Source organism: Salmo salar, chromosome 01 (assembly GCF_965601325.2).
Source record: "Salmo salar chromosome 01, fSalSal1, whole genome shotgun sequence".
In the NCBI taxonomy this organism is placed as follows: Eukaryota; Metazoa; Chordata; class Actinopteri; order Salmoniformes; family Salmonidae; genus Salmo; species Salmo salar.
Window position 1 is genome coordinate 35,432,260 of NC_138291.1, and position 27,372 is coordinate 35,459,631.

The window sequence follows — 27,372 nt, forward strand, 5'->3', positions numbered from 1 at the left end:
AGAAATGTGTGCCCGAACAGCTGAAAAACCCTTACCCAAGTCCAAAATGTCAGAAAATGACTTCATAATATACGCACGAACTGTTTCCGCTGGAAAGCATGTGGGTGATGTCTGTCTGCATTTAATTGCCATATGGGCCATTTCTGCCATGACTGTGTTCGTTAACAGTATTTTGATAGGCATCTGTTTTACTTTAATACACCATTTGCTGCCAACCTGTCCTCTGTGGCACTGGGCCCAAACAGAGCAACATAATCAGGGCCATACACCCCATGGAGGGGTGACTTGGCTTCCTCTGTTCATAGCTTCAGGGGTCTGCTGCCACTGGGCTATAGAAGCAACGATACAGGCACTCACTGGTTTCCAGCAGCCAGGTTGCCCTAGGCTGTAGAGACGGGTGTACTGTACTCTGTAAAGGCACTAGACTAGCATCAGCTCCAGCCCTGCTTGTACCCCATAGGGGCTTGGTCATCAAGTCACCCTATCCCGGTCAACCCATGCCTTATCACACTGACCCCCAGACCTCTACACTCTCCACTCATAGGGACATGATCATGTCAACCCACTCTGGCCCTCAGACCGTCTCAGCAGAGGAGAATGGAACAGCTGGGGAGGGTTCCACAAGACTGCGTCCCCTCAATGGATGCTGGGGGAGGGGATAGGGGAGTTCAGGGGAGGTGTCATCGTACTCAGTCAATAAAGGAGAGGAGAAGTGGGGGGCGGGGTTATCATGGTGGCAGGAATGGCACTTTCCAGCCTGCTGTTGCATTCACACTGAATGGGGCGTTAGTAGGCCTGGTGGTGGGTGTATCGGCTCTGAGACACACACAGTGGGATTTATCAAGTGTGGGGTCTCGGACATTGCTTCAGTCTTATTCTTTTGTGTGTCTTTCTTTTCAACTGGGGTGTCCTTGTCCCAGGTCTTTTGGCAAGAAGCCTTAATGCAGTCTGGGCTATGAAATATGGCAGACAGCCAAAAATAATAATTTTCTGTTTATGAATGATTTCTCATTCATTTGTTACAGAGAAAAGTCTTTGAAATGTGAACAGCGGCGAACCTCCCAGTCAGCCTAGTGTTTGTTGCAGTCATGTGTCTGAGGCTGGGAAGACTTGGTACCCTATTTACTCACTCTGTCAAGTTTGAGCATTTGTTTAATCCAGTGTTGAATAAGTTCTATACTAGCTCTATTCCTTCTTATTTTAGCCCCTTTGTCTTTTCAACAAATCACTCTGTTGTCTCTGTTTTCTGTACAGTATATTTGTATCTACACGGACAATTATTCCCCATCGCTCACACTTTATAAAACCATACAGGCTATGTGATACTCTGTGGTTAGTGACTTAACTGTAGACTAGACGCCCAGGTGAGAAATAATTCAGCACCCTGTGATTAGAATTCTGAAGCTCTGATTGCAGGCACTGTAGCTCGGCATATGCAATCATCAGTGCAGAGAGACGCTTTCTGTACTATTTCAGAAGCATTCACAGAATGATATAGATATGAGTGCTTACAGATGTGTAGTCAGTGCTGTGAGAGGAAGGCTGTCTTCCCCACAGGGAATATGGTGCAAGGGGTCAATTAGCAAGGGAGATGGGCCGCATACATTGTGGGAACTTAATTGACAAGTTGTTTCTCTCACGTGTGCGTGCACGCGCACACACAGGGGAGTGTGCTTAGCTGTGTTATTGATCATAGCCTGGGTCAGCGGTCAGACCAAGGGGGGCGAAGGTGTGCATTTTTTAAATGGGTCCCTGGTACATGATGAAATTCTCACTCACCAGGCTGTTCTATTCAACAATGGCTATTGATCCACTCTCTGGGATTTTCACTGCACATCCACTCAACCAAAATCGAGAGAAAAAAAAAAGATTGACTGGGCCTTTTTTAGCGTTTTTCATTCACTGTAATGTGACATAAACAACCCAGATAGCCAGTGTGTACCCTGTGACGGAGGCAGGTCCTAATCTGTTTCCAGTGCAGCCTGGTAATATCTTCAGTTATTCTGCTGTTTGTTTAGGTAGGTAGGGTGGCAGGTGGGTGCAAGGTGTTGGTTTGGAACAATGCCAGACTGTTCCTAGTTGTGACACCCTCGAGGGCCTCACAGTCCGTACTGTGAGACACCTAAGACGGCGCTACAGGGAGACAGGACGGACAGCTGATCGTCCTCGCAGTGGCCGACCACGTGTAACACCTGCACAGGATTGGTACATCCGAACATAACCTGCGGGACGGGTACCGGATGGCAACAACAACTGCCCAAGTTACACCAGGAATGCACAATCCCTCCATTAGTGCTCAGACTGTCCGCAATAGGCTGAGAGATGCTGGAGTGAGGGCTTGTAGGCCTGTTGTAAGGCATATCCTCACCAGACATCACCGGCAAAAACATGGGCACAAACCCACCTTTGCTGGACCAGACAGGACTGGCAAAAAGTGCTCTTCACTGACGAGTGATGGTCGGATTTGTGTTTGTCAGAGGAATGAGCGTTACACTGAGGCCGGTACTCTGGAGCGGGATTGATTTGATTTGCAGATGGAGGGTCTGTCATGGTCTGGGGTGGTGTGTCACATCACGGACTGAGCTTGTCATTGCAGGCAATCTCAACGCTGTGCGTTACAGGGAAGACATCCTCCTCCCTCATGTGGTACCCTTCCTGCAGGCTCATCCTGACATGACCCTCCAGCATGACAATGCCACCAGCCATACTGCTCATTCTGTGTGTGTGATTTCATGCAAGACAGGAATGTCAGTGTTCTACCATGGCCAGCGAAGAGCCCGGATCACAATCCCATTGAGCACGTCTGGGACCTGTTGGATCGGAGGGCTAGGGCCATTCCCCCCAGAAATGTCTGGGAACTTGCAGGTGCCTTGGTGGAAGAGTGGGGTAACATCTCACAGCAAGAACTGGCAAATCTGGTGCAGTCCATGAGGAGGAGATGCACTGCAGTACTTAATTCAGCTGGTTGCAGCTGTGGAACTTGTTTAGTTTGTCTGTTGAATCTTATGTTCATACAAATATTTACACATGTTAAGTTTGCTGAATTTAAGCGCAGTTGACAGTGAGAGGACGTTTCTTTTTTTTGCTGAGTTTATATAATGTGCTTGTGGGGCCTCATCCCGTAGTACAAGAGCTTCATACTTAATGTAGGGCTTCCCTAACACAGCAGCAGCAGCACTGTTTATAGACCAGTGTTGTCTTCTCCTCAGGAAAACTGTTTTGGGTGTGGTCTCTCTTCCTCTTATAATACCTGGTCATGGAGCTCTGTCTATACAGCCCATTTGTTTACAGTGTACAACTAAATACAGGACATTGGAATAAAATGGGGGAAAGGAATTTCTTTATTTTAAGTGCAATACCTAAATGGATGAGATTGCCTCTGCTTTCTCCCAGTTACACAGTACACACATTAGTATGTACAGTTGAAGTCGGAAGTTTACATACACTAAGGTTGGAGTCATTTAAACTCGTTTTTCAACCACTCCACAAATTTGTTGTTAACAAACTATAGTTTGGGCAATTCGGTTAGGACATCTACTTTGTGCATGACACAAGTCATTTTTCCAACAATTGTTTAGACAGTGAATTATAAGTGAAATAATCTATCTCAATTCCAGTGGGTCAGAAGTTTACATACACTAAGTTGACTGTGCTTTTAAACAGCTTGGAAAATTCCAGAAAATGTCATGGGTTTAGAAGCTTCTGATAGGCTAATTTGACATCATTTGAGTCAATTGGAGGTGTACCTGTGGATGTATTTCAAGGCCTACCTTCAAACTCAGTGCCCCTTTGCTTGACATCATGGGAAAATTCAAAGAAATCAGCCAAGACCTCAGAAAAACAATTGTAGACCTCCATAAGTCTGGTTCATCCTTGGGAGCAATTTCCAAATACCTGAAGGAACCACGTTCATCTGTACAAACAATAGTGCACAAGGGGGAGGCTTGCAAGCCAAAGAACACCATCAGCAGCATCATGTTGTGGGGGTGCTTTGCTGCAGGAGGGACTGGTGCACTTTACAAAATAGATGGCATAATGAGGAAAGAAAATGATGTGGATATATTGAAGCAACATCTCAAGACATCAGTCAGGAAGTTGAAGCTTGGTCGCAAATGGGTCTTCCAAATGGACAATGACCCCAAGCATACTTCCCAAGTTGTGGCAAAATGGCTTAAGGACAACAAAATCAAGGTATTGGAGAGGCCATCACAAAGCCCTGACCTCAATCCTTTAGAAAATTTGTTGGCAGAACTGGAAAAGCGTGTGCGAGCAAGGAGGCCTACAAACCTGACTCAGTTACACTAGCTCTGTTAGGAGGAATGGGCCAAAATTCCCACTTATTGTGGGAAGCTTGTGGGAGGCTACCCAAAACATTTGACCCAAGTTAAACAATTTAAAGGCAATGCTACCAAATACTAATTGAGTGTATGTATGTCTTCTGACCCGCTGGGAATATGATGAAAGAAATTAAAGCTCAAATATATCTCTATTATTCTGACATTTCACATTCTTAAAACAAAGTGGTGATCCTCAGACAGGCCATTTTTTTACTCGGATTAAATGTCAGGAATTGTGAAACTGAATTTAAATGTATTTGGCTAAGGTGTATGTAAACTTCCGACTTCAATTGTATGTATGTATGTATGTATGTATGTATGTATGTATGTATGTATGTATGTATGTATGTATGTATGTATGTGGTGCTTTGAAGCAGCCCTGGCGGAGTAGGTGGAAGCAGGAGTCCTGCTGTTCCCATGGGCAGTCTGTGCTGAGGGGGAAAGGCTCGGTGATTGGAAGAGAGGCCCATTGGGGGCATTGTGGCTTGGGGGAACGTTCTCTGACTGACGTTACTGTGTCGAGCCCAGCACTGGTGCGGAGCTACCCAGCCTGCCTCGGCTTTCTCCCTGATCTTGGCTGGTTGGGGAGGAGGAGAGGAGGCTGAAGCTCTCCTCTCTCTGCTTTTGTCTCAACCTTTCACTTGTGCTTGCTTTCACTTGCTGACTCGTCTCCTAATGACGTACATGTAGAATTTGAAACACTTGGTCTACAGCTCCTCTGTCAGCTTTACGTGAACAGGTTAATCGGTCTCCAAATAACCATCAAGTCAAAGGTCCAGAAAACCAAACAAAAACACGTGACCTATGGATTTCCTAGATTGCAGAGCTCTGTGTTGTTCTGCATAGCAACATAGGAAGAGGAAATGGGGCCCAAGCATCTTTTTTTTTCTTCCAACATTTCTGGCCTGTGATCTTTCTTTGACCCTCTGGCCCCAACATGTTCAAACGATGGTTCCATAATGTTACTGAGCTGTAGATGATGATGATGATGATGATGATGATCACGAAGTCATTTTCATTCTCCTCCCCACTTCCCTGTTTAAACAAAGGTAGATTTTACAGTGGAGATGGCTGTTGTCAAGGACACGTCTACCTATTGCACAGTACACACCTGAGCACACGAAGGTATGAGGTCAGCCAGAAACTGTTTTAGTTTTTGTACTGAAGGAGTTATCATTGTTGGGTGGATAATGGAGAGAGGGTAGGAGAGGAGATATTTGACTCCAGTACCTGAACATGACCTCACCTGTTCCTGCAGGCTGAAATCGATCTGCACTTATCAATAATGTAAACCCGACCTCTTTTTGTTAGTGTCCCAGCCTGTTTTCCACTAACATGACTGATAAACCAGCGTTGTGTTCAGTTGGACCCACCATAGCATCTCCATCACCTTTTTTAAACGGTAAACTGAAAATATAGATTTTTTTCTGATTGGACAAGTCCATATAGTCCCTCCCTCCCTGTTTTGTCATTTCAATTATACATTTTTTTTTATTGGTGCCTAATGATTATGACCCAGTACTGGGAAAAACAAGGCAAATATCTCTCTCCTATCTCCATCAATAAGGTCTAGTTAGAGCCTTGAAGGCACCATCTGCCTGGCTTTTGTCATGTTTAATTTACACTGGTTTGGTTTCTCTTATGCTGAATTAGATGATTTGGACTAGCTGACAGCAGGAGTTGACCAGGCAAAGAGATTATGCTTTCCAAATGACACCCTATTCTCGTTATAGTGCTCTACATTTGACAAGAGCCTAGTCAAAAGTAGTGCCCTATAATGGGAATATGGTGCCATTTGGGTCGTAGACCGAGATAGCTAGGGAACTCTATTTAGCTATGCATCATAGCCAACACCTGCAGCTACTGTTAGTGTCCTCACTGGCCCGTCCTCCAGAGGGTAAACCGATAGGCAGCCGGGCTCAGAGCTGCGGTTCTCCCTCAGCTTCCTCTCGCTGATCATCTGCCTGCTGAAACATGATGGCTTGAGCCTGTTACACCTCTACAAAGCCCCAGTGCTAGCCATATTATACAAATCTTTTAATGGGACATTGTTTAATGATGTTGCTTCCCTAAATTGATCTAGTTAAGTAACCATTCAATTAAGAGCTGTTTTCTAAAAAGGCCTGGGGGTGTGTGACGGCTAGAACGTAAGCCTGTGTTTTGAATATTGATGAGGTGTAACAGAATAACAGATATATGGGGCCCTCTAGTCAGACAGTCTTATGTTTTTATGGCCATAAGAGGCTCCAGTCCAGATGCACCATGCTTATTTAGTAATGTTGCCTCCAAACCCAAGCATCTGTTAATAACAGAGAAGTAGTAAAGTCTTATTTAATCAACATCTTGATTGAGCAAGGTAGTTCCCACAGTTACGAAACATGCTAGCGTGATCCCTATCCACAAGAAGGGCAGAAAAACCGAGAAGGGCAGCTATAGATGTATCTATTTTCAGTGCGCTGTCTAAAGTGCTGCAAAAAGTAATTTATGAACAGAGAGGAATAGAGCAAGACTAATATTCTTTGTCTTGGTCTGGTTTTAGAAAGTCCCACTCCACTGACACGTCTATTGTTTTTAACATACTTTATCAGGGGAGGCGAGAGAGAGAGAGAGAGAGTGACAAGCTAGTGTTCCAGGTTAGTGTTCCATAGCCTCAGGCAAAACACCAGAAACTGGATCAGCAGCACAAGGTAGCACGACTGATGAACAGGTTAGGGTTCCATAGCTGCAGGCAAAACCGTAGAAACTGGATCAGCAGCATAACCAGATGGACAGCCAGGAGTCATCAGGCCATGTTGTCCTGAGGCATGATCCTAGGGCTCAGGTCCTCCGGGAGGGGGGGAGAGGGAAAGCGAGAGATGGGAGAATTAGAGGGAGGGTACCTAAGATCACAAAGGAGAATTGCACCAGATATGACAGACTGACTCTAGCCCCCTGGCACATAGACTATTGCAGCATAGATACTGGCGACTGAGACAGGGGAGATCGGGGAACACTGTAGCCCTGTCCAACGTTGGCCCCGGACAGGGCCAACCAGGCAAGATATAACCCCAACCACTTGCCAAATCACTTTCTCCACACCACTAAAGAGATATCAACAGACCACTAACTTACTACCCTGAGACGAGGCTGAGTATAGCCCATGTAGATCTCCCCACTACATGAGCCCGAGGACAGGAAGGGCAAGCCAGTGAGGGCCCCCGTAATGGGGTCAGAGGCAGAGAATCCCAGTGGAGAGAGGGGAGCCGGCCAGGCAGAGACGGCAAAGGTGGTTCAACACTCCAGTGCCTCTCCATTCACCTTCACACTCATGGGCCAGACTACACTCAATCATAGGACCTACTGAAGAGATGTCTTCAGTAAAGACTTAAAGGTTGAGACTGAGACTGCGTCTCTCACGTGGATCGGCAGACCATTCCATAAAAATGTACCTCTATAGTCAAAAGCCCTGCGTCCAGCTGTTTGCTTAGAAATTCTAGGAACAATAAAGAGGCCTGTGGGGTTCTAGCCAAGATTCTAGCAGCCATATTTAGCACTAGCTGAAGTTTGATTGCCTTATCTGGGTAGCCAGTTGTCTAATCTTGATGTCACAAAAGCATGGATTAGCTTTAATGAATCATTTCTGGACAAAAGTTAGATTTTTACAATGTTAAAGATGAAATCTTTTTTGATTGTCAAAAGGGAGATCCGGGTCCAGAGTAATGCCTAGGTCCTTCAGTTTTATTTGAGACGACTGTACAACCATCGATTCATTGTCAGATCTGACAGCAGATCTTTGTTTCTTGGGACCTAGAACTAGTGTTTCTGTTTTGTTTGAATTTAAAAGTAAAACATTTGCTGCCATCCACTTCCTTATGTCTGGAACACAGGAATTTTGGGGCTTCACCATGTTTGATCGAAATGTACTGCTTGTGTGTCATCTGCATAGCAGTGAATGTTGACGTTGTGTTTCCGAATGACATTACCAAGCGGTAAGATAGATAGATAGAGAACAATAGTGGTCTTAGAATGGAGCCTTGAGGAACACCGAAACTTTCCATTGATTTGTCAGAGGACAAGCCATCCACAGAGACTAACTGATATTTTTCTGACAGATCAGATGTAAACCAGTGAAGAACTTGTCCGCGTAAACCAAATGTGGCTTCCAATCCCTCCAAAAGAATGTTGGGCTCGATTTGATGTCGAATGCAGCACTAAAGTCTAGGAGCATGAAGATATACACATGTTAACGATATGAAATCAAATTGTAATTGATTTGGTATGCAGATGACTCTGCTCTACTGGTGTCCCATAAGAACACAGTGGAAAAGATCCTTAGTGCAGAGTTATACAATATCAGTAAATGACTTTCAGAAAACCTTTCTCTGCATATTGGAACAACAGAATCCAGAGTAAAGCTTGAAGTTCCCCTGGTTTTAGTGTCCAAGTGGGCAACTCGGTGGTTACACAAAAAACCTTGGTCAGCTACCTTGGGTATGAATTGGATGGGTACTTTACTGTTGACACTATGGCCGTGAAGGTTTTAACTTCTTACAGATCATTGGGACGCTACCGTCCTACCTGCCCAACATCCGGTGAAATTGCAGAGCGCCAAATTCAAATGACAGAAATCGTATTATTAAACATTCATAGAAATTCAAGTGTCATACATCATTTAAAAGCTTAATTTCTTGATTAATCCAGTTAATCCATAAATCACTTATCTTTATCAGATTTCAAAAAGGCTTTACAGCGAAAGCACACCATGCGATTATCTGAGGACAGCGCCCTGCACACAAGCATTACATACATTTTCCAACCAAGCAGATGTGTCACGAAAGTCAGATATAGCGATAAAATAAATCACTTACCTTTGAAGATCTTCATCTGGTTGCAATCACAAGGGTCCCAGCTACATAACAAATAGTCCTTTTTGTTCGATAAAGTCCATCTTTATATCCCAAAAAAGTAAGTTTCAATGGTGCGCTTGACTCTGTAATCCACCGGTTTCCCTCGTTCAAAATGCATACAAATGAATCCCGTAAGTTACCAATAAACTTCTTCTAAACAAGTCAAACAACGTTCCTAATCAATCCTCAGGTACCCTATTATGTAAATAAACAATACAATTTAAGACTGAATATACCAGAGACCAGTACCGGAGATAAATAACGAAGTACGCGCACCCACCGGAACGCGCTACAAACACTACAGACAAAATGGGAGCCACTTAGAAAAACTACAAATTCTAGCTCATTTAAAAAAAAAAAACAAGCCTGAAACTCTTTCTAAAGACTGTTGACATCTAGTGGAAGCCCTAGGAATTGCAATCTGGGAGGAAACTACTTAACTCCCTCCTCGTACTCATCTGAAGGTCGAGCATTTTAATCAGCTAGTCTGGCTATCTGTAGAGAAAAGGGTGGAGTATCTGGTAAGATCACCTTTTTATATACTGGCACTGTTGAGTGGAACAAACTATCACAGCAACTCAAAGCCTTGCCGAGCATAACTTAATTTTAAAATAATGTAAAAATCTGGCTAATCAAGGAATAGAACAATTGTTTCATGTCTGGATCAATGTCATGTATCTGTATCTATGGTATGTATTTGCACAATGGAATTTATGGACTACCAGGGGAACTAAGGAAAAGCAACACCTGGTGACATTTTCACTGAGCTGCGGCTAGTGTACGATGAGGAGCCTAGCAGGCAGTTAGACTCTGCTCTGTTCTGCTGTTTCTTAACCGATCTTGTGCTCTGGCTTTCTAGTTCAGTGCATTTGAAACAGAGAAGTGGGGGGTGTTTTTTGTGTTAGAGGTTTCTCAGGATGACATGGGTAACAAATGGAATGCTCAACGGTTTTTACCTGACAATGGAGCTGTAGCTAGGCCGGGGCCTCTGCCAAGGGTCTGCTGCAATAGGAGGGGAGGGAGAGTGAAAGTGGTCATTACCCCACACCACCACCACCCAGCCCCTCTATACAGAAGGCCCCTCCCTTGTAGTGGCGGCAGGCCCTTTGATTCTCCCCCAGGCCTGTCTAATCTAATGCCTCTAGAGTCCAGTGAAACCTGTATGGGAAAGGAGGGAAAGAAAATGAGTAAATATGTCATAGTAACTTCTGTGCCACTGCTCTCTTTTTCTCTCGCACTCTCTCTCACAATGAGGCTAACTTGACCCTAATCTTTCAGTTTTCCCTATTTACATAACCTGCTTTATTACCTGAAGACTGTTTAATTCAAACAGACTTCAGTTAAATTCTCCAACAGTCAAGTTTTTCATTTTACGACAATGAGTTGTTTGAAGTACGTGCCTGGGGTTTACAGCTATAACCATTACAGGTGACCTACCAGTGTCAAGTTGTGTGGGTGTAATGTTTTCTATGTAGGTGTGTGTTTGAACGAGGAGCTAAGGTCATTTGGACGTGTTGGGTCTGGTTTACTCTGTCTGTGTGTGTTATAGCTTGTTACCAAGGTGTCCATTGTTCCTCTGGTCCATTCTCTCACACACAGACATTGAGCATTCCATTTGTTACCCATGTGAGTGTGACAAACGAGAGAACAAACAGTACTTACATGCATGCACATGTTGTATGTATGTGATTGTGTTCCTTCCTGATTCCCAACATGTACCGTTCTGTGAATTTTTTTGTGTGTGTGTTATTACAGCCCTGCCCATATTCTCTCTCACTAGGAGATTCTTACAGCTGGGCACTGCGTTGATTACTGTATGAACTCCCCCTCCTCCCCAAACGTGTTCTCTACAAACTGAAAATGGTCCTCCTTTCCATCAATATTTCCTGTCTGTGTTTAATACGTTTCCTTTTCCCACCTTGCTGTGGGTCCCTGTTCAAGCTCTGTTAGCGACTTCACCCTTCAAATTCATGCCGGTGGAAGCTTTCTGTTCTAGCTGGAGTCTGTGGCTTTATTAGTTAACCCCTGCACTGGGTTACAAGTCAACACAGGACTTCTGCTGCAATGGTTTCCTTCCTCTGGTCCTGCTCTTACTTTAACCCGGTATGTTCTCCTCTGTGTTTTCAGGACAGTCTCCAGCAGCTCATCCTGATGACCCTGCCTAATGTGCTGACCATCGCAAAGGACCCCCTCTCAGGTACTGTGGTGCTCATTCTCTTGTTCACAAACTCACAACAAGCCTCAGGTAGCTTCGCCTCTAAATCCAGTTGGCTAGCTGGCTAGTGCAATATTTAACTTAGGGGTTCCCATCTCTTGTTCACACTCACAATAAGTGCTTACAAATGCCTTTACGTATTCCCTTGTAATCTCAGATACTGTACTGTATGAGGGCCTGTTGGGGTGGAAAGGATGCACATGTTGTGGCCTTTTACTGGGGTCAGTCAGGAAGTGGGAAAGGCAGGAAAAGTCCATTGGAGCCCTTCTATCTGTAGGAGGCTAATCAGGCCATGGAGAGTGCTGAGTGTGTGGGCTCTCCGGCCTGGTGTTGACAACCTCGCCAGGATAAACCTGATATGGCTAGATGTGGCTACGGAGACCGTCAGACCTTCTATAGTGGGTGTGGAAAGGTCAGAGGCCTGCTGTCCGCAAGATACAGGTATAGCTGGGGATAGTTCACCTAAGGCTACTATGGTATATTGAGCCTTGATGGGACCATCTAGTCTGATTAGTAACAACTAAACTTTTATGAGAAGGAAGAGTTGTTTTTGTTTCCTCATCTAACTTTAATCTCTGATCCCAGAACCGTATATTGTGTACACTACTTTGTCATAAGTTTACATTTAGCTAGTGTGGTTCATGCCGCCTCTGTCCCTTATGACTTTTTTTAAACTCCACCTAGCTAGATGACTCCATAAAGCTAATACCCCGTAGTTCACACATAATGTATGCAGTTCACATATACTGTATGTAGTTCATGCATGTACTTGCAGTGCAGTACTGTATGCATGAATGAATAAAAGGAACACCAGACCAGTTATTTCTATGGCTTTTGTAACTGCTGGCGTGAGAGTAGAGTATCTCCAGGATAATGACGTCATGTTTGAAGTGTTCAGCTTCACCGCCAGACAATGTTGTTCCTTCTCCTCCCGGTGGCTAGGCCTTTCATGGGTTGGGCCACTACCATGCCGCTCGCACGCTTGTTTTGCATGTTAGTTCCTGCAACTGTCTGTCAGACACACAAATAACTTATCAAGACCCATGTGGCTTATTTTTTTTATTTTCTAGCCGGAGGCCAAGTTGTCTAGATCTAGGCCTCTTGATTGGTTCCGTATGAAAACGTGTTTAGCAATCAAGGACAATAGTGGTCTAACATTGAGTTGTTGGGAGGCTTTAGCTGTAAGCCAGCCTTGGTATGTGAACTGAATCTCAATATTGGTTAGTGGGGGGTGTGTGTGTGGATTGATGCGTTATATTTGTACGGAATGGCCTCAGGAAGTTAGCTTTTCCGTGACTTCCTATGTTAAGTGTAGATTCGAAACAGTGAAAAGCTCCTCTCAGGGTTACACCACTGCCTGCCCTGTGTAACTCTTTTGTCTTCTTAGTTGGTCTCAATGGAATAAGGGCAGAGCTGGGTCGCAGACAGTCTCCATGGCAACCGTGTTGCCCCTTCCCCAGAGTGTTGATCAAGCTTTTTTGAAGTCCCTTCCAGGCCCAAGGGGACACACACACACACACACACACACACACACACACACACACACACACACACACACACACACACACACACACAGCTGATCCCAGACAAACCCTGCACAAAACGACATGGTAAATACTTTTTTACAATCATATGTGTCTTTTTAAAAATGAAGGGCTTGCTACATCCACAAAAACACCCAAACGTAATCCTGAGCTGTGGCAGATTTTAATGATTGACCCACTAACTGATGGCTCCTAACCATCAGTGATGGGCGAGATCTTCCAGCCCACCGGTGTAAGAACTGGGGGGATGGGAGAGGTCCACAAAACTGTCATTTGGGATTTGCTGCCTGCCTGGCAGGTTAATGTTTATTGGGATGACGCTTGTGTCATTTCCCTTATGATTGATGAGGATCTTCATATTGCAAATGGATGGTCCCTTACTGGACGTCTGCGAGTGTTATTAAAATAGGCCGAAGGCCTCAGGTCGTCCCCCTGGGCCCAGTGTTCCGGAAAGTAAAAAAAGAAAATACGTTTCCTGGACAATTGGTTTCCGCAATATCAAATTGTAATAAATAATAAAAAAATCTGCTCTTCCGGAAAATTCCACCAGCTGGCTGTATATGACAAATGGACATGACCGTTTCTCGTAAACGGAAAAGACTTCAAACGAAACTCGGTGAGCACAGGGGTGGCCAAATGTACTTTTAGCCTAGAAACAAGATGGCATCGAGGCCACAACGCTCTTTGAGTTAATGCACATTTTGTGGGCTTAAAGGTAGAAAACAGTAATACAGTGCTAATTTGACCGCTTCATGTCAAAGTACATAAACCTACGGTGTAAGGAAAAATACAGTTGAAGTCGGAAGGTTACATACACCGTAGCCAAATATATTTAAACTCGGTTTTTCACAATTCCTGACATTTAATCCTTGTAAAAATTCCCTGTTTTAGGTCAGTTAGGATCATCACTTTACATTTACATTTTACATTTTAGTCATTTAGCAGACGCTCTTATCCAGAGCGACTTATAGTAGTGAATGCATACATTTCATACATTTTTTTTTTCTGTGCTGGCCCCCCAAGAATGTGAAATGTCAGAATAATAGTGATTTATTTCAGCTTTTATGTCTTTCATCACATTCCCAGTGGGTCAGAAGTTTACATACAATCAATTATTATTTGGTAGGATTGCCTTTAAATTGTTTAACTTGAGTCAAATGTTTTGGGAAGCCTTCCACAAGCTTCCCACAATAAGTTGGGTGAATTTTGGCCCATTCCTCCTAACAGAGCTGGCGTAACTGAGTCAGGTTTGTAGGCCTCCTTACTCGCACACGCTTTTTCAGTTCTGCCCACAAATATTCTATAGGATAGAGGTCAGGGCTATGTGATGGCCACTCCAATACCTTGACTTTGTTGTCCTTAAGCCATTTTGCCACAACTTTGGAAGTATGCTTGGGGTCATTGTCCATTTGGAAGACTCATTTGCGACCAAGCTTTAACTTCTTGACTGGTGTCTTGAGATGTTGCTTCAATATATCCACATAATTTTCTTTCCTCATGATGCCATATATTTTGTGAAGTGCACCAATTCCCCCTGAAGCAAAGCACCGCCACAACATGATGATGCCACCCCCGTGCTTCATGGTTGGGATGGTGTTCTTCGGCTTGCAAGCATCCCTCTTTTTCCTCCAAACATAACGATGGTCATTATGGCCAAACAGTTCTATTTTTGTTTCATCAGACCAGAGGACATTTCTCCATGTGCAAACCGTAGTCTTTTTTTTTTTATGGTGGTTTTGGAGCAGTGTCGTCTTCCTTGCTGAGCGGCCTTTCAGGTTATGTCGATATAGGACTCGTTTTACTGTGGATATAGATACTTTTGTGAGTACTTTTGTACCTGTTTCCTCCAGCATCATCACAAGGTCCTTTGCTGTTCTGGGATTGATTTGCACTTTTTCGCACCAAGTACGTTCATCTCTAGGAAACAGAACGCGTCTCCATCCTGAGCGGTATGACGGCTAAGTGGTCCCATGGTGTTTATACTTGCGTACTATTGTTTGTACAGATTAACGTGGTACCTTCAAGCATTTGGAAATTGCTCCCAAGGATGAATCAGACTTGTGGAGGTCTCCATTTTATTTATTTATTCTGAGGTCTTGGCTGAATTCTTTTGATTTTCCCATGATGTCAAGCAAAGAGGCACTGAGTTTGAAGGTAGGCCTTGAAATACATCCAAAGGTACACCTCCAATAGGCTAATTGACATCATTTGAGTCAATCAGAAGCTTCTAAAGCCATGATATTTTCTGGAAGATTCCAAGCTGTTTAAAGGCACAGTCAACTTAGTGTATGTAAACTTCTGACCCGCTGGAATTGTGATACAGTGAATTATAAGTGAAATAATCTGTCTGTAAACAATTGTTGGAAAAATGACTTGTGTCATGCACAAAGTAGATGTCCTAACCGACTTGCCAAAACTATAGTTTGTTAACAAGAAATTTGTGGAGTGGTTGAAAAACGAGTTTTAATTACTCCGACCTAACTGTATGTAAACTTCTGACTTCAACTGTGTAACCAGCCATTTATCTATAGTAGTTTACCAGAATTCGTACAAAGTCCATTTCATGATGCTTAAATAAATGTGGTTTTTAAGTTGACGATCCAGTTGAGGCGTGTTCAGGCGAATCCATTAAGGCGGGTTTTGGGGCTCCATGTGATTTTTCTGTACTCTCTCTCACACACACAGTCAATATGGAGTGACATAGTGTGGGGCTTACAGACACACAGAGCCTGAAATAGTTACCTGCATTCGAACCATCAAAGAACCATCAAAGAACCGTCAAAGAACCGTCAAACCTAGAGATCTGAAACTTTAGAATCCTGTTCCAGAGCTTAAGTCAGTAGTGCACGGTGAGTTATGTGTCTCTAGAAGGTTCTCAGTCTGAGAAACAGCCTCGTCCATTTGCAATGTCTTCAATTCATTTAACATTGCAAAAAAGACAACATTTAGAGAAGTCCCGGAATCACAAGACTAGGTACATTGAAACCGCCTCAGCCCATAGAGACCGACCCTACAGGTTTCTGTCCGATAGCTTGTTCAGGGACCCCGTAACAACCAATGAAAAACGTGAATTTTCAGCACTAATTAAGGTCGCTGCTCTGGCTCCGAATGACCTATCGAGCCAAATTCGGGGTCGGCTCAGCTAGGCCTACACAATGCCAGAACTGGTTTTAACTTCACTAGGGTAGGGGGCAGCATTCGGAATTTTGGATGAAAAGCGTGCCCAAATTAAACTGCTTGCTACTCAGGCCCAGAAGCTAGGATATTCATATGATTTGGATAGAAAACACTCTAAAGTTTCCAAAACTGTTAAAATAATGTCTGTGAGTATAGCAGAACTGATATGGCAGGCAAAAACCTGAAGAAAATCCATCTAGGAAGTACTATTATTTTGAAAAGCTGTTTTTCCATTGAAAGCCTATCCACCATACAAAGACTTAGGACCCAGTTCACGATCTCTATGGCTTCTTCTACATGCGGCCAGTCTTTAGGCATTGTTTCAGGCTTTTACTCAGAAAAATGAGGGAGATGCAGCACTTTAAATGAGTGGACAGTGGAAATTTCCAGACACGAGTCCAGCACGTGATCGGGAGCGCGCCTTTCTTGTTTCTCCTTTTCTATTGACAAAGCTTTTGTCCGGTTTAAATATTATTGATTATTTATGACAAAAACAACCTGAGGATTGATTTTAAACATTGTTTGACATGTGTGCCTTTTTTGGATTACTGAACTAAACGCACCAACAAAACTGAGGTTTTTGGACATAAAGAGGGACATTATCAAACAAAACAAACATTTATTGTGTAACATGGAGTCCTGGGAGTGCCACCAAATGAAAATCATCAAAGGTAAGTGATTAATTTAATCGCTATGTCTGACTTTTGTGAGTCCTCTCCTTGGCTGGAAAATGTCTTTGTGGTGTTTTGTGGCTAGGTGCTGTCCTAACATAATCCACTCCAACCTGGTGGTCCCAGCGCGCACGACCCACGTGGAGTTCCAGGTCTCCGGCAGCCTCTGGAACTGCCGGTCTGCAGCCAACAAGGCTGAGTTCATCTCAGCCTATGCTACCCTCCAGTCCCTACACTTCCTGGCGCTGACGGAAACATGGATTACCACAGATAACACTGCTACTCCTACTGCTCTCTCTTCGTCTGCCCACGTCTTCTCGCATACCCCTAGAGCATCGAGCCAGCGGGGTGGTGGCACTGGAATCCTCATCTCTCCCAAGTGGACATTATCTCTTTCTCCCCTGACCCATCTGTCTATCTCCTCATTTGAATTCCATGCTGTCACAGTTACCAGCCCTTTCAAGCTTAACATCCTTATCATTTATCGCCCTCCAGGTTCCCTTGGAGAGTTCATCAATGAGCTTGACGCCTTGATAAGTTCCTTTCCTGAGGATGGCTCACCTCTCACAGTTCTGGGTGACTTTAACCTCCCCACGTCTACCTTTGACTCATTCCTCTCTGCCTCCTTCTTTCCACTCCTCTCCTCTTTTGACCTCACCCTCTCACCTTCCCCCCCTACTCACAAGGCAGGCAATACGCTTGACCTCATCTTTACTAGATGCTGTTCTTCCACTAATCTCATTGCAACTCCCCTCCAAATCTCCGACCACTATCTTGTATCCTTTTCCCTCTTGCTCTCATCCAACACTTCTCACTCTGCCCCTACTCGGATGGTATTGCGCCGTCCCAACCTTCGCTCTCTCTCTCCCGCTACTCTCTCCTCTTCCATCCTATCATCTCTTCCCTCTGCTCAAACCTTCTCCAACCTATCTCCTGATTCTGCCTCCTCAACCCTCCTCTCCTCCCTTTCTGCATCCTTTGATTTTCTCTGTCCCCTATCCTCCAGGCCGGCTCGGTCCTCCCCTTCTGCTCCGTGGCTCGACGACTCACTACAAGCTCACAGAACAAGGCTCCGAGACCTTCTCCCCTTCCTCACCTCGCTCATCAACTCATCCTTGACCGCTGGCTACGTCCCTTCCGTCTTCAAGAGAGCGAGAGTTGCACCCCTTCTGAAAAAACCTACACTCGATCCCTCCGATGTCAACAACTACAGACCAGTATCCCTTCTTTCTTTTCTCTCCAAAACTCTTGAACGTGCCGTCCTTGGCCAGCTCTCCTGCTATCTCTCTCAGAATGACCTTCTTGATCCTAATCAGTCAGGTTTCAAGACTGGGCATTCAACTGAGACTGCTCTTCTCTGTGTCACGGAGGCTCTCCGCACTGCTAAAGCTAACTCTCTCTCCTCTGCTCTCATCCTTCTAGACCTATCTGCTGCCTTTGATACTGTGAACCATCAGATCTTCCTCTCCACCCTCTCCGAGTTGGGCATCTCCGGCGCGGCCCACGCTTGGATTGTGTCCTACCTGACAGGTCGCTCCTACCAGGTGGCGTGGCGAGAATCTCTCTCCGCACCATGCGCTCTCACCACTGGTGTCCCCCAGGGCTCTGTTCTAGGCCCTCTCCTATTCTCGCTATACACCAAGTCACTTGGCTCTGTCATATCCTCACATGGTCTCTCCTATCATTGCTATGCAGACGACACACAATTAATCTTCTCCTTTCCCCCTTCTGATAACCAGGCGGCGAATCGCATCTCTGCATGTCTGTCAGACATATCAGTGTGGATGACGGATCACCAGCTCAAGCTGAACCTCGGCAAGACGGAGCTGCTCTTCCTCCCGGGGAAGGACTGCCCGTTCCATGATCTCGCCATCACGGTTGACAACTCCCTTGTGTCCTCCTCCCAGAGTGCTAAGAACCTTGGCGTGATCCTGGACAACACCCTGTCGTTCTCCACTAACATCAAGGCGGTGACCCGATCCTGTAGGTTCATGCTCTACAACATTCGCAGAGTACGACCCTGCCTCACACAGGAAGCGGCGCAGGTCCTAATCCAGGCACTTGTCATCTCCCGTCTGGATTACTGCAACTCGCTGTTGGCTGGGCTCCCTGCCTGTGCCATTAAACCCCTACAACTCATCCAGAACGCCGCAGCCCGTCTGGTGTTCAACCTTCCCAAGTTCTCTCACGTCACCCCGCTCCTCCGCTCTCTCCACTGGCTTCCAGTCGAAGCTCGCATCCGCTACAAGACCATGGTGATTGCCTACGGAGCTGTGAAGGGAACGGCACCTCCATACCTTCAGGCTCTGATCAGGCCCTACACCCAAACAAGGGCACTGCGTTCATCCACCACAGGCCTGCTGGCCCCCCTACCTCTGAGGAAGCACAGTTCCCGCTCAGCCCAGTCAAAACTGTTCGCTGCTCTGGCACCCCAATGGTGGAACAAGCTCCCTCACGACGCCAGGACAGCGGAGTCAATCACCACCTTCCGGAGACACCTGAAACCCCACCTCTTTAAGGAATACCTAGGATAGGATAAAGTAATCCTTCTAACCCCCCCCCCCCCTTAAAATATTTAGATGCACTATTGTAAAGTGGTTGTTCCACTGGATATCATAAGGTGAATGCACCATTTTGTAAGTCGCTCTGGATAAGAGCGTCTGCTAAATGACTTAAATGTAAATGTAAATGTAAATAATCGCATGGTGTGCTTTCGCCGTAAAGCCTTTTTGAAATCTGACACAGCGGTTGGATTAACAAGACGTTTATCTTTTAATCCTATGTATAACACTTGTATCTTTCATCAATGTTTATGATGAGTATTTCTGTAATTTGATTTGGCTCTCTGCAATTTCACCAGATGTTATTTGAGACAATGCATTACTGAACATAACGCGCCAATTTAAACAGGTTTTTGGACATAAAAAGGGACTTTTTTGAACAAAACGAACATTTATTGTGTAACATGGAGTGCCACCAGATGAAGATCATCAAAGGTTAGTGATTCATTTAATCACTATTTGTGACTTTTGTGAGTCCTCTCCTTGGCTGGAAAATGTCTGTATGGTTTCTTGTGGCTAGGTGTTGTCCTAACATAATCGCATGGTGTGCTTTCGCCGTAAAGCCTTTTTGAAATCGGACACTGGTTGGATTAACAAGAAGTTTCTTTAAAATGGTGTATAGTACTTGTATGTTTGAGGAATTTTAATTATGGGATTTCTGTTTGAATTTGACGCCCTGCAATTTCACTGGCTGTTGTCGAGGTGGGACGATAGCATCCCAATGATACCAGAGAGGTTAACAGAAGGCGCTATGAATTGTGGGCCGGCTCTGAAATATGCGATAGTTGGCTTCTAAAAGAGTTGGACAAAGTAAGTTTGTCAGTATGTTTAAGTTTGGCATCAGTATGATATCTTATTGACTGATGGCTGACTTGATGACAGTATAATACATTGGCATTGTATGTTTTACATTGCGAACTGACAGTGTACATTTCCATTGTATTTAATGAGGGATTTACCATCACCAAATAGACAGGCTAAAATCAACATCAACGAGCGATGGAGAGGAACCACTCACTGCTCGGCCATCCCGAGTTCAGTCAATTTGGGCATTTCTGCAGTATATTAGAGCATGTCCAATTCGTGACGCTAAATGCCCATTGTAATACTTTGCAAATGGACAGTGTACAATTGTACATTTCCAATGTATTTAATGACGGATTTACCTTCACCAAATGGACAGGCTGAAATCAACACCAACAAGTGATTGGACAGTGTCCAATTACACACATGCTATATTGTCAGTGTGAACATGCTCTTCTGCAAGTTGACAATGTCCATTGCCAATGTATATCCATAAGGACTTCCCATTACGAAATGGACATGCTGAATCAACACCAATGAGAAATTCTGACTTCCTGTGATCAAATAGATCTTCTAGGTTGATTCAGGGCTTAACATAGTGATGTATATCATTTGGTCAGTATATAGGCCATCTCGACATTATATATGCCATTTGCACATGGTTCACTGACTTTTGGTTTCTTTAAGCCGACTTCTTATGATCATATATGGCAAATGGACATAACAGCCTGATTTAGTACTTTAAATACGTGTGTATATATATATATATCTCATACACACACCATTTGGCCATTGTTCACTGACTTTTAAGCTCTGGCTAACTTCCTATGATCATATATGGCAAATGGACAAAACAAAGGCCTTTTTGGGAAAACTCAATAAAATAAGACAAATATATGTCCATATGGTTACTACATATGTATAATTGACCAAAAAAAAAGACATTTCGAAAAATGGTACAAAACACACTTGATATGAGGGTTTACAATTTTGAAAAAAAATGAGATTTTGATCATTTCACCCTTGAGACCTGACTTTGACCATTTCCCATATGAAATCCTACGGTGGAACGCACTCACCCCTTTGGGATTTTTGGATTATGACGCCTGGCATTTGCCATGTTCCGCTTGCAGTATGTTTTTGATGAACTGCCATCCATTTGAGTGGTGTTTGCGATTTGTGTATACGGTCACCCAATGCCAATAAGTAGCCATTCATTATTGTTCATTTCATCGGGGTCTTCCCTTACCACTAGATAGGCCAGCTGAAAAGTCAATTGGCTATACAGTGCCTTCAGAAAGTATTCACACCCCTTACCTTTTACAAATGTTGTGTTTACAGCCTGAATTAAAAATGTATTAAATTTAGCATTGTGTCCGGCCTCACACAATACCCCATAATGTCAAAGTGGAATTATGTTAAAAATGTATTAAATGAAAAGCTGAAATATATTGACTAAGTATTAAACCCTTTTGTTATGGCAAGCCTAAATAAGTTTAGGAGTAAAAATATGCTTAAATCACATAAGTTGCATGGACTCAGTGTGCAATAATAGTGTTTTAACATGATTTTTGAATGACTGCCTCATCTGTACCCCACACATGCGTTTATCTGTAAGGTCCCTCAGTCGAGCAGTGAATCTCAAAAACAGATTCAACCACAAAGACCTGGGTTTTCTAATTGAATGTTCCTGTGTCCTAGTTAGTCTTGACTTAATTTGGCTTTAAAATCAATTGCAAGGCTTGAAAATGGCTGTTTAGCAATGATCAGCCACCAACTTGACAGTGCTTGAAGAATTTTGAAAAGAATGTGCAAATATTGTACAATCCAGGTGTGCAAAGCTCTAAGAGACTTACCCAGAAAGACTCACAGCTGTAATTGATGGAAAATGTGATTCTGACATGTATTGACTCAGGGGTGTGAATACTTATGTCAATTTGATATTTCTCTTTAATTTTCAATAAATTTGCAAACATTTCTCTAAATATGTTTTCACTGTCATTATGAGGTGATGGGTGGGATGTATTTAATACATTTTGAATTTAGGCTGTAACAACAATGTTGAATAAGTCAAGGGGTATGAATTATTTCTAAAGTCACTGTATATCGCAAAAAATCATAAACAAAAATGTCTTAATTTCAAGATGTCCTCCCAGAGATGTTTTTGCTTGTACTGTTGAAAAGCGATAGACACAACTTCAAGGAGTAGGGCATTCAAGGAGTTGGTCTGATCGGATTCCGTGAGGTCATTGGCCTCCCCCTTGCTTGAGGAGCAAATAGAGAACAAAAGAGGAAAGCCCCCCCTCCACCCCCCCACTCCACTCACTCACTCACTTGTGCTATGACTTGCCTGGACCACCTAATTCAGATGGGCCTTTTTGTTAAGTAAATCAAATTATATTTTATTTGTTACATGCACTGAATACAACAGGTGTAGACCTCACAGTAAAAGGCTTACTTACAAGCCCTTAACCAACAATGCTTTAAAGAAGTTTTGAGAAAAATAGGTGTGAAGTAAAATTTTTTAAAATAAAAGTAACAAATAATTAAACAGCAGCAGTAAAATAACAGTAGCGAGGCTATATACAGGGGGTACCGGTACAGAGTCAATGTGTGGGTGTAACAGTTCTTCCTTCCCTCTCCTCACACCTACCTGGGCTCAAACCAGGGACCCCCTGTACACATCAACAGTCACCCTCGAAGCATCGTTACCTATCGCTCCACAAAAGCCGTGGCCCTTGCAGAGCAAGGGAAACAACTACTTCAAGGACTCAGCAAGTGACGTCACCGATTTTAAATGCTATTACCGCTCACCCCGCTAACTAGCTAGCCATTTCAAACCGGTTACAAGGGGGTACCGGTTAGTCGAGGTAATATGTACATGAAGGTAGAGTTAAAGTGACTATGCATAGATTAACAGAGAGTAGCAGTAGCGTAAAAGTAGGGTCTGGGTAGCCCTTTGAGTAACTGTTCAGGAGTCTTATGGCTTGGGAGTAGAAGCTCTTAAGAAGCCTTTTGGACCTAGACTTGGTGCTCCGGTACCAGTTGCCATGCAGTAAGCAGAGAGAACAGTCTATGACTAGGGTGGCTGGAGTCTTTGACAATTTTTAGGGCCTTCCTCTGACACCGCCTGGTATAGAAGTCCTGGATGGCAGGAAGCTTAGCCACAGTGATGTACTGTGCCATATGCGCTACCCTCTAGAGCCTTGCGGTTGGAGTCCGAGCAGTTGCCATACCAGGCAGTGATGCAACCTATCAGGATGCTCTTGATGGTGGAGCTGTAAAACCTTTTGCGGTTCTGAGGACCCATGCCGAGTCTCCCGCTTCAGGACGTTCTTAGTGTGTTTGGACCATGTTAGTTTGTTGATGTGGACACCAAGGAACTTGAAGCTCTCAACCTGATCCGCTATAGCACTGTCGATGAGAATGGAGGCGTGCTTGGTCCTCCTTTTCCTGTAGTCCACAATCATCTCCTTTTGTCTTTGAGGGAGAGGTTGTTATCCTGGCACCACACGGCCAGGTCTCTGACCACCTCCCTATAGGTTGTCGGTGATCAGGCCTACCACTGTTGTCATCGGCAGACTTGATGATGGTGTTGGAGTCGTGCCTGGCAATGCAGTCATGAGTGAACAGGGAGTACACCCCTGAGGGGCCCTTGTTTTGAGGATCAGCGTGATAGATGGGTTGTTGCCTATCCATACCACCTGAGGATGGCCCGTCAGGAAGTTCAGGATCCAGTAGCATAGGGAGGTGTTTAGTCCCAGGGTCCTTAGCTTCGTAATGTGCTTTGACGGCACAATGGTGTTGAACGCTGAGCTGTAGTCAATGAATAGCGTTCTTGCATAGGTGTTCCATTTGTCCAGGTGGGAAAGGGCAGTGTTGAGTGCAATAGATTGCATCATCTGTGGATCTGTTGGGGTGGTATGCAAATTGGAGTGGGAATAGGGTTTCTGGGATAATGGTGTTGATGTGAGCCATGACCAGCCTTTCAAAGCATTTCATGGCCACAGAAGTGAGTGCTATGGGTCGGTAGTCATTTAGGCAGGTTACCTTATTGTTCTTGGGCACAGGGACTATGGTGGTCTGCTTGAAACATGTTGGTATTACAGACTCCATCAGGGACAGGTTGAAAATGTCAGTGAAGACACTTGCCAGTTGGTCTGCGCATGCTCGGCGCACGCGTCCTGGTAATCCGTCTGGTTGGGGTATGTACGTACGATGACGTCATCTTTGCACTTATTGATGAAGCCAGTGACTGATGTGGTGTACTCCTCAATGCCATCAGAAGAATCCCGGAACATTTTCCAGTCAGCAAAACAGTCTTGTAGCTTAGCATCTGTTCATCTGACCACTTTCTTATTGACCGAGTCACTGGTGCTTCCTGCTTTAGTTTTTGCTTGTGAGCAGGAATCGGGAGGATATAATTATGGTCAGATTTGCCAAATGGAGGGCGGGGGAGAGCTTTGTATGCGTCTGTGTGTGGAGTAAAGGTGGTCTAGAGTTTTTCTTGTAAATTTTTTAAATATTTTTTTCCCCCCTCTGGTTGCACATGTCAAGTGCTGGTAGAAATTCGGTAAAACTGATTTAAGTTTTCCGGCATTAAAGTCACCGGCCACTAGGAACGTCGCCTCTGGATGAGAGTTTTCTGGCTTATGGTCGTATACAGCTCATTGAGTGCTGTCTTAGTGTCAGCATTGGTTTGTGGTAGTAAATAGACAGCTACGAAGAATATATATGAAAATGCTCTTGGTAAATAGTGTGGTCTGCAGTTTCATGAGATACAAAACATTGAGACATCCTTAGATTTCATGCACCAGCTGTTTACAAATATACATAGACCGTCAACCCTTGTCTTACCAGGGGCCGCTGTTCTATCTTGCCGAAAAAGCTTAAAACCCCCCAGCTGTATGTTATTCATGTGGTCGTTCAGCCACAAATTGGCGATACATAAGATGTTAGTTTTTAATGTCCCGTTGGTAGGATATACGTGATCGTAGTTCGTCGATTTTATTTTCCTTTGATTGTACGTTGGCTAATAGGTCGTTGTACGTTGGGTGATTAGAGCGTTGGACTAGAACCCAAAAGGTTGCAAGATCGAATCCCAGAGCTGACAAGGTAAAAATCTGTCGTTCTGCCCCTGAACAAGGCACTGTTCCTCGGCCGTCATTGAAAATAAGAATTTGTTCTTAACGGACTTGCCTAGTTAAATGAAGGTAACATTTTTTTATAAAAATGGTACCTATGGTAAAGGGAGATTACCCGCTTGCTGTCGGATCCTTACAAGGCACCCAGACCTTCGCCTCCGATGTCTCTTTCTCCTGCAAATGACTGGGATGAGGGGCCTTGTCAGGTGTCTGAAGTAAATCCTTTCCGTCCGACTAGTTAAAGAAAAAGTATTCCTCCAGTACGGGGTGAGTAATCGCTGTCTTGATATCTATAAGCTCTTCGGTCATAAGACATGATGGCAGAAACATTGTACAAAATAAGTTACAAATAACGTGAAAAAACACACAATAGCACAATTGGTTAGGGGATCGTAAAACGCCAGCCATCTCCTCTGGCTCCATCGTAGTGTTAAATTAAATAAAAAATGAGACTGGGGTGCCACTAAGGTTAGGGAAAAGGTTAGATTTCAAATGATATTTTATGACTTTATGGCTGTGTCAGATAGTGACTGCCCTGCAGAGCTGTAGGACTTAAACCGATTTCCCTCATTAAAATGCAAATAATTGTATAATATTTTGACATGCGTTTTTCTGAATTTGTTGTTATTCTGTCTCTCACTGTTCAAATAAACCTACCATTAAAATTATAGACTGATCATTTCTTTGTCAGTGGGCAAACGTACAAAATCAGCAGGGGATCAATACTTTTTTTCCTCAGTGTATAAGGAATGGGTGTTTTTAATCAGTTATGTCTCCATCTTCAACAGGTAAGGGCATGGAGGAGGTGAAGAGACTGCTGCTGTTGATCCTAGGCTGTGCTGTACAGGTAACATAGCCTTTTCTACAATTCAACATGTCATTCTTGCAAAATTGATTTGATCTCAATGATAATCTGAATGAATAAAGTTTAAATTACAAAACATTAACAAACCCTTTTAATTGAGCCAACCAGGTAGGCCTACTTTAGAATTAGATTCCCAATTGAAGACTGAGTCAGTGTAGAAGCAGTCAGTCAGTCACATATCCCTGTATTATACTGTAAACTATCTACCTTGGCAAACAGTATACATATTGTGTGTACAGTACCAGTCAAAAGTTTGGACACAACTACTCATTCCAGGGTTTCTTTATTTGTACTATTTTTCTACATTGTAGAATAATAGTGAAGACATCAAAACTATGAAATAACACATGGAATTATTGTAGTAACCAAAAAAGTATTAAACAAATCAAAATATATTTTAGATTTTTCAAAGTAGCCACCCTTTGCCATGATGACAGCTTTGCACACTCTTGTCATTCTCTGAACCAGCTTCATGAGTAATGCTTTTCTAACAGTCTTGAAGGAGTTCCCACATATGCTGAGCACTTGTTGGCTGATTTTCCTTCACTCTGTCTAACTCATCCCAAACCATCTCATTTTGGTTGAGGTCGGGGGTTTGTGGCCAGGTCATCTGATGCAGCACTCATCACTCTCCTTTTTGGTCAAATTCCCCTTACATAACCTGGAGATGTGTTTTGGGTCATTGTCCTGTTGAAAAACAAATTATAGTCCCACTAAGTGCAAACCAGATGGGATGGTGTATATCTGCAGAATGCTGTGCTAGCCATGCTGGTTAAGTGTGCCTTGAATTCTAAATAAATCAGTGTCACCAGCAAAGAACCCCCACACCATCACACCACCTCCTCCATGCTTCAGACCAAAGGACAGATTTCCACTGGTCCACCGCTCATGTTTCTTGGCCCAAGCAAGTCTCTTCTTATTGGTGTCCTTTTTAGTAGTGGTTTCTTTGCAGCAATTCGACCATGAAGGCCTGATTCACTGATTCAGTCTCCTCTGAACAGTTGATGTTGAATTGTGTTTGTTACTTGAACTCTTTGAAGCATTTTATTTGGGCTACAATTTCTGAGACTGGTAACTCTAATGAACTTATCCTTTGCAGCAGAGCTAACTCTGGGTCTTCCTTTCCTGTGGCGGTCCTCATGAGAGCCAGTTTCATCATAGCGCTTGA

General features: G+C 43.9%; 1 protein-coding gene across 1 annotated transcript in view; it reads left to right on the forward strand.

Annotated features, from left to right (window-relative positions):
* Nucleotides 1-27,372, forward strand: part of LOC106601343 (protein Daple) — an 87,481-nt gene that overhangs the window by 18,902 nt on the left and 41,207 nt on the right. Inside the window, exons 4-5 of the mRNA XM_014193488.3 lie at nt 11,351-11,420; nt 26,128-26,186. Of these exons, the coding sequence (XP_014048963.3) occupies nt 11,351-11,420; nt 26,128-26,186 (129 nt within the window). The remainder of the gene's footprint in view (nt 1-11,350; nt 11,421-26,127; nt 26,187-27,372) is intronic.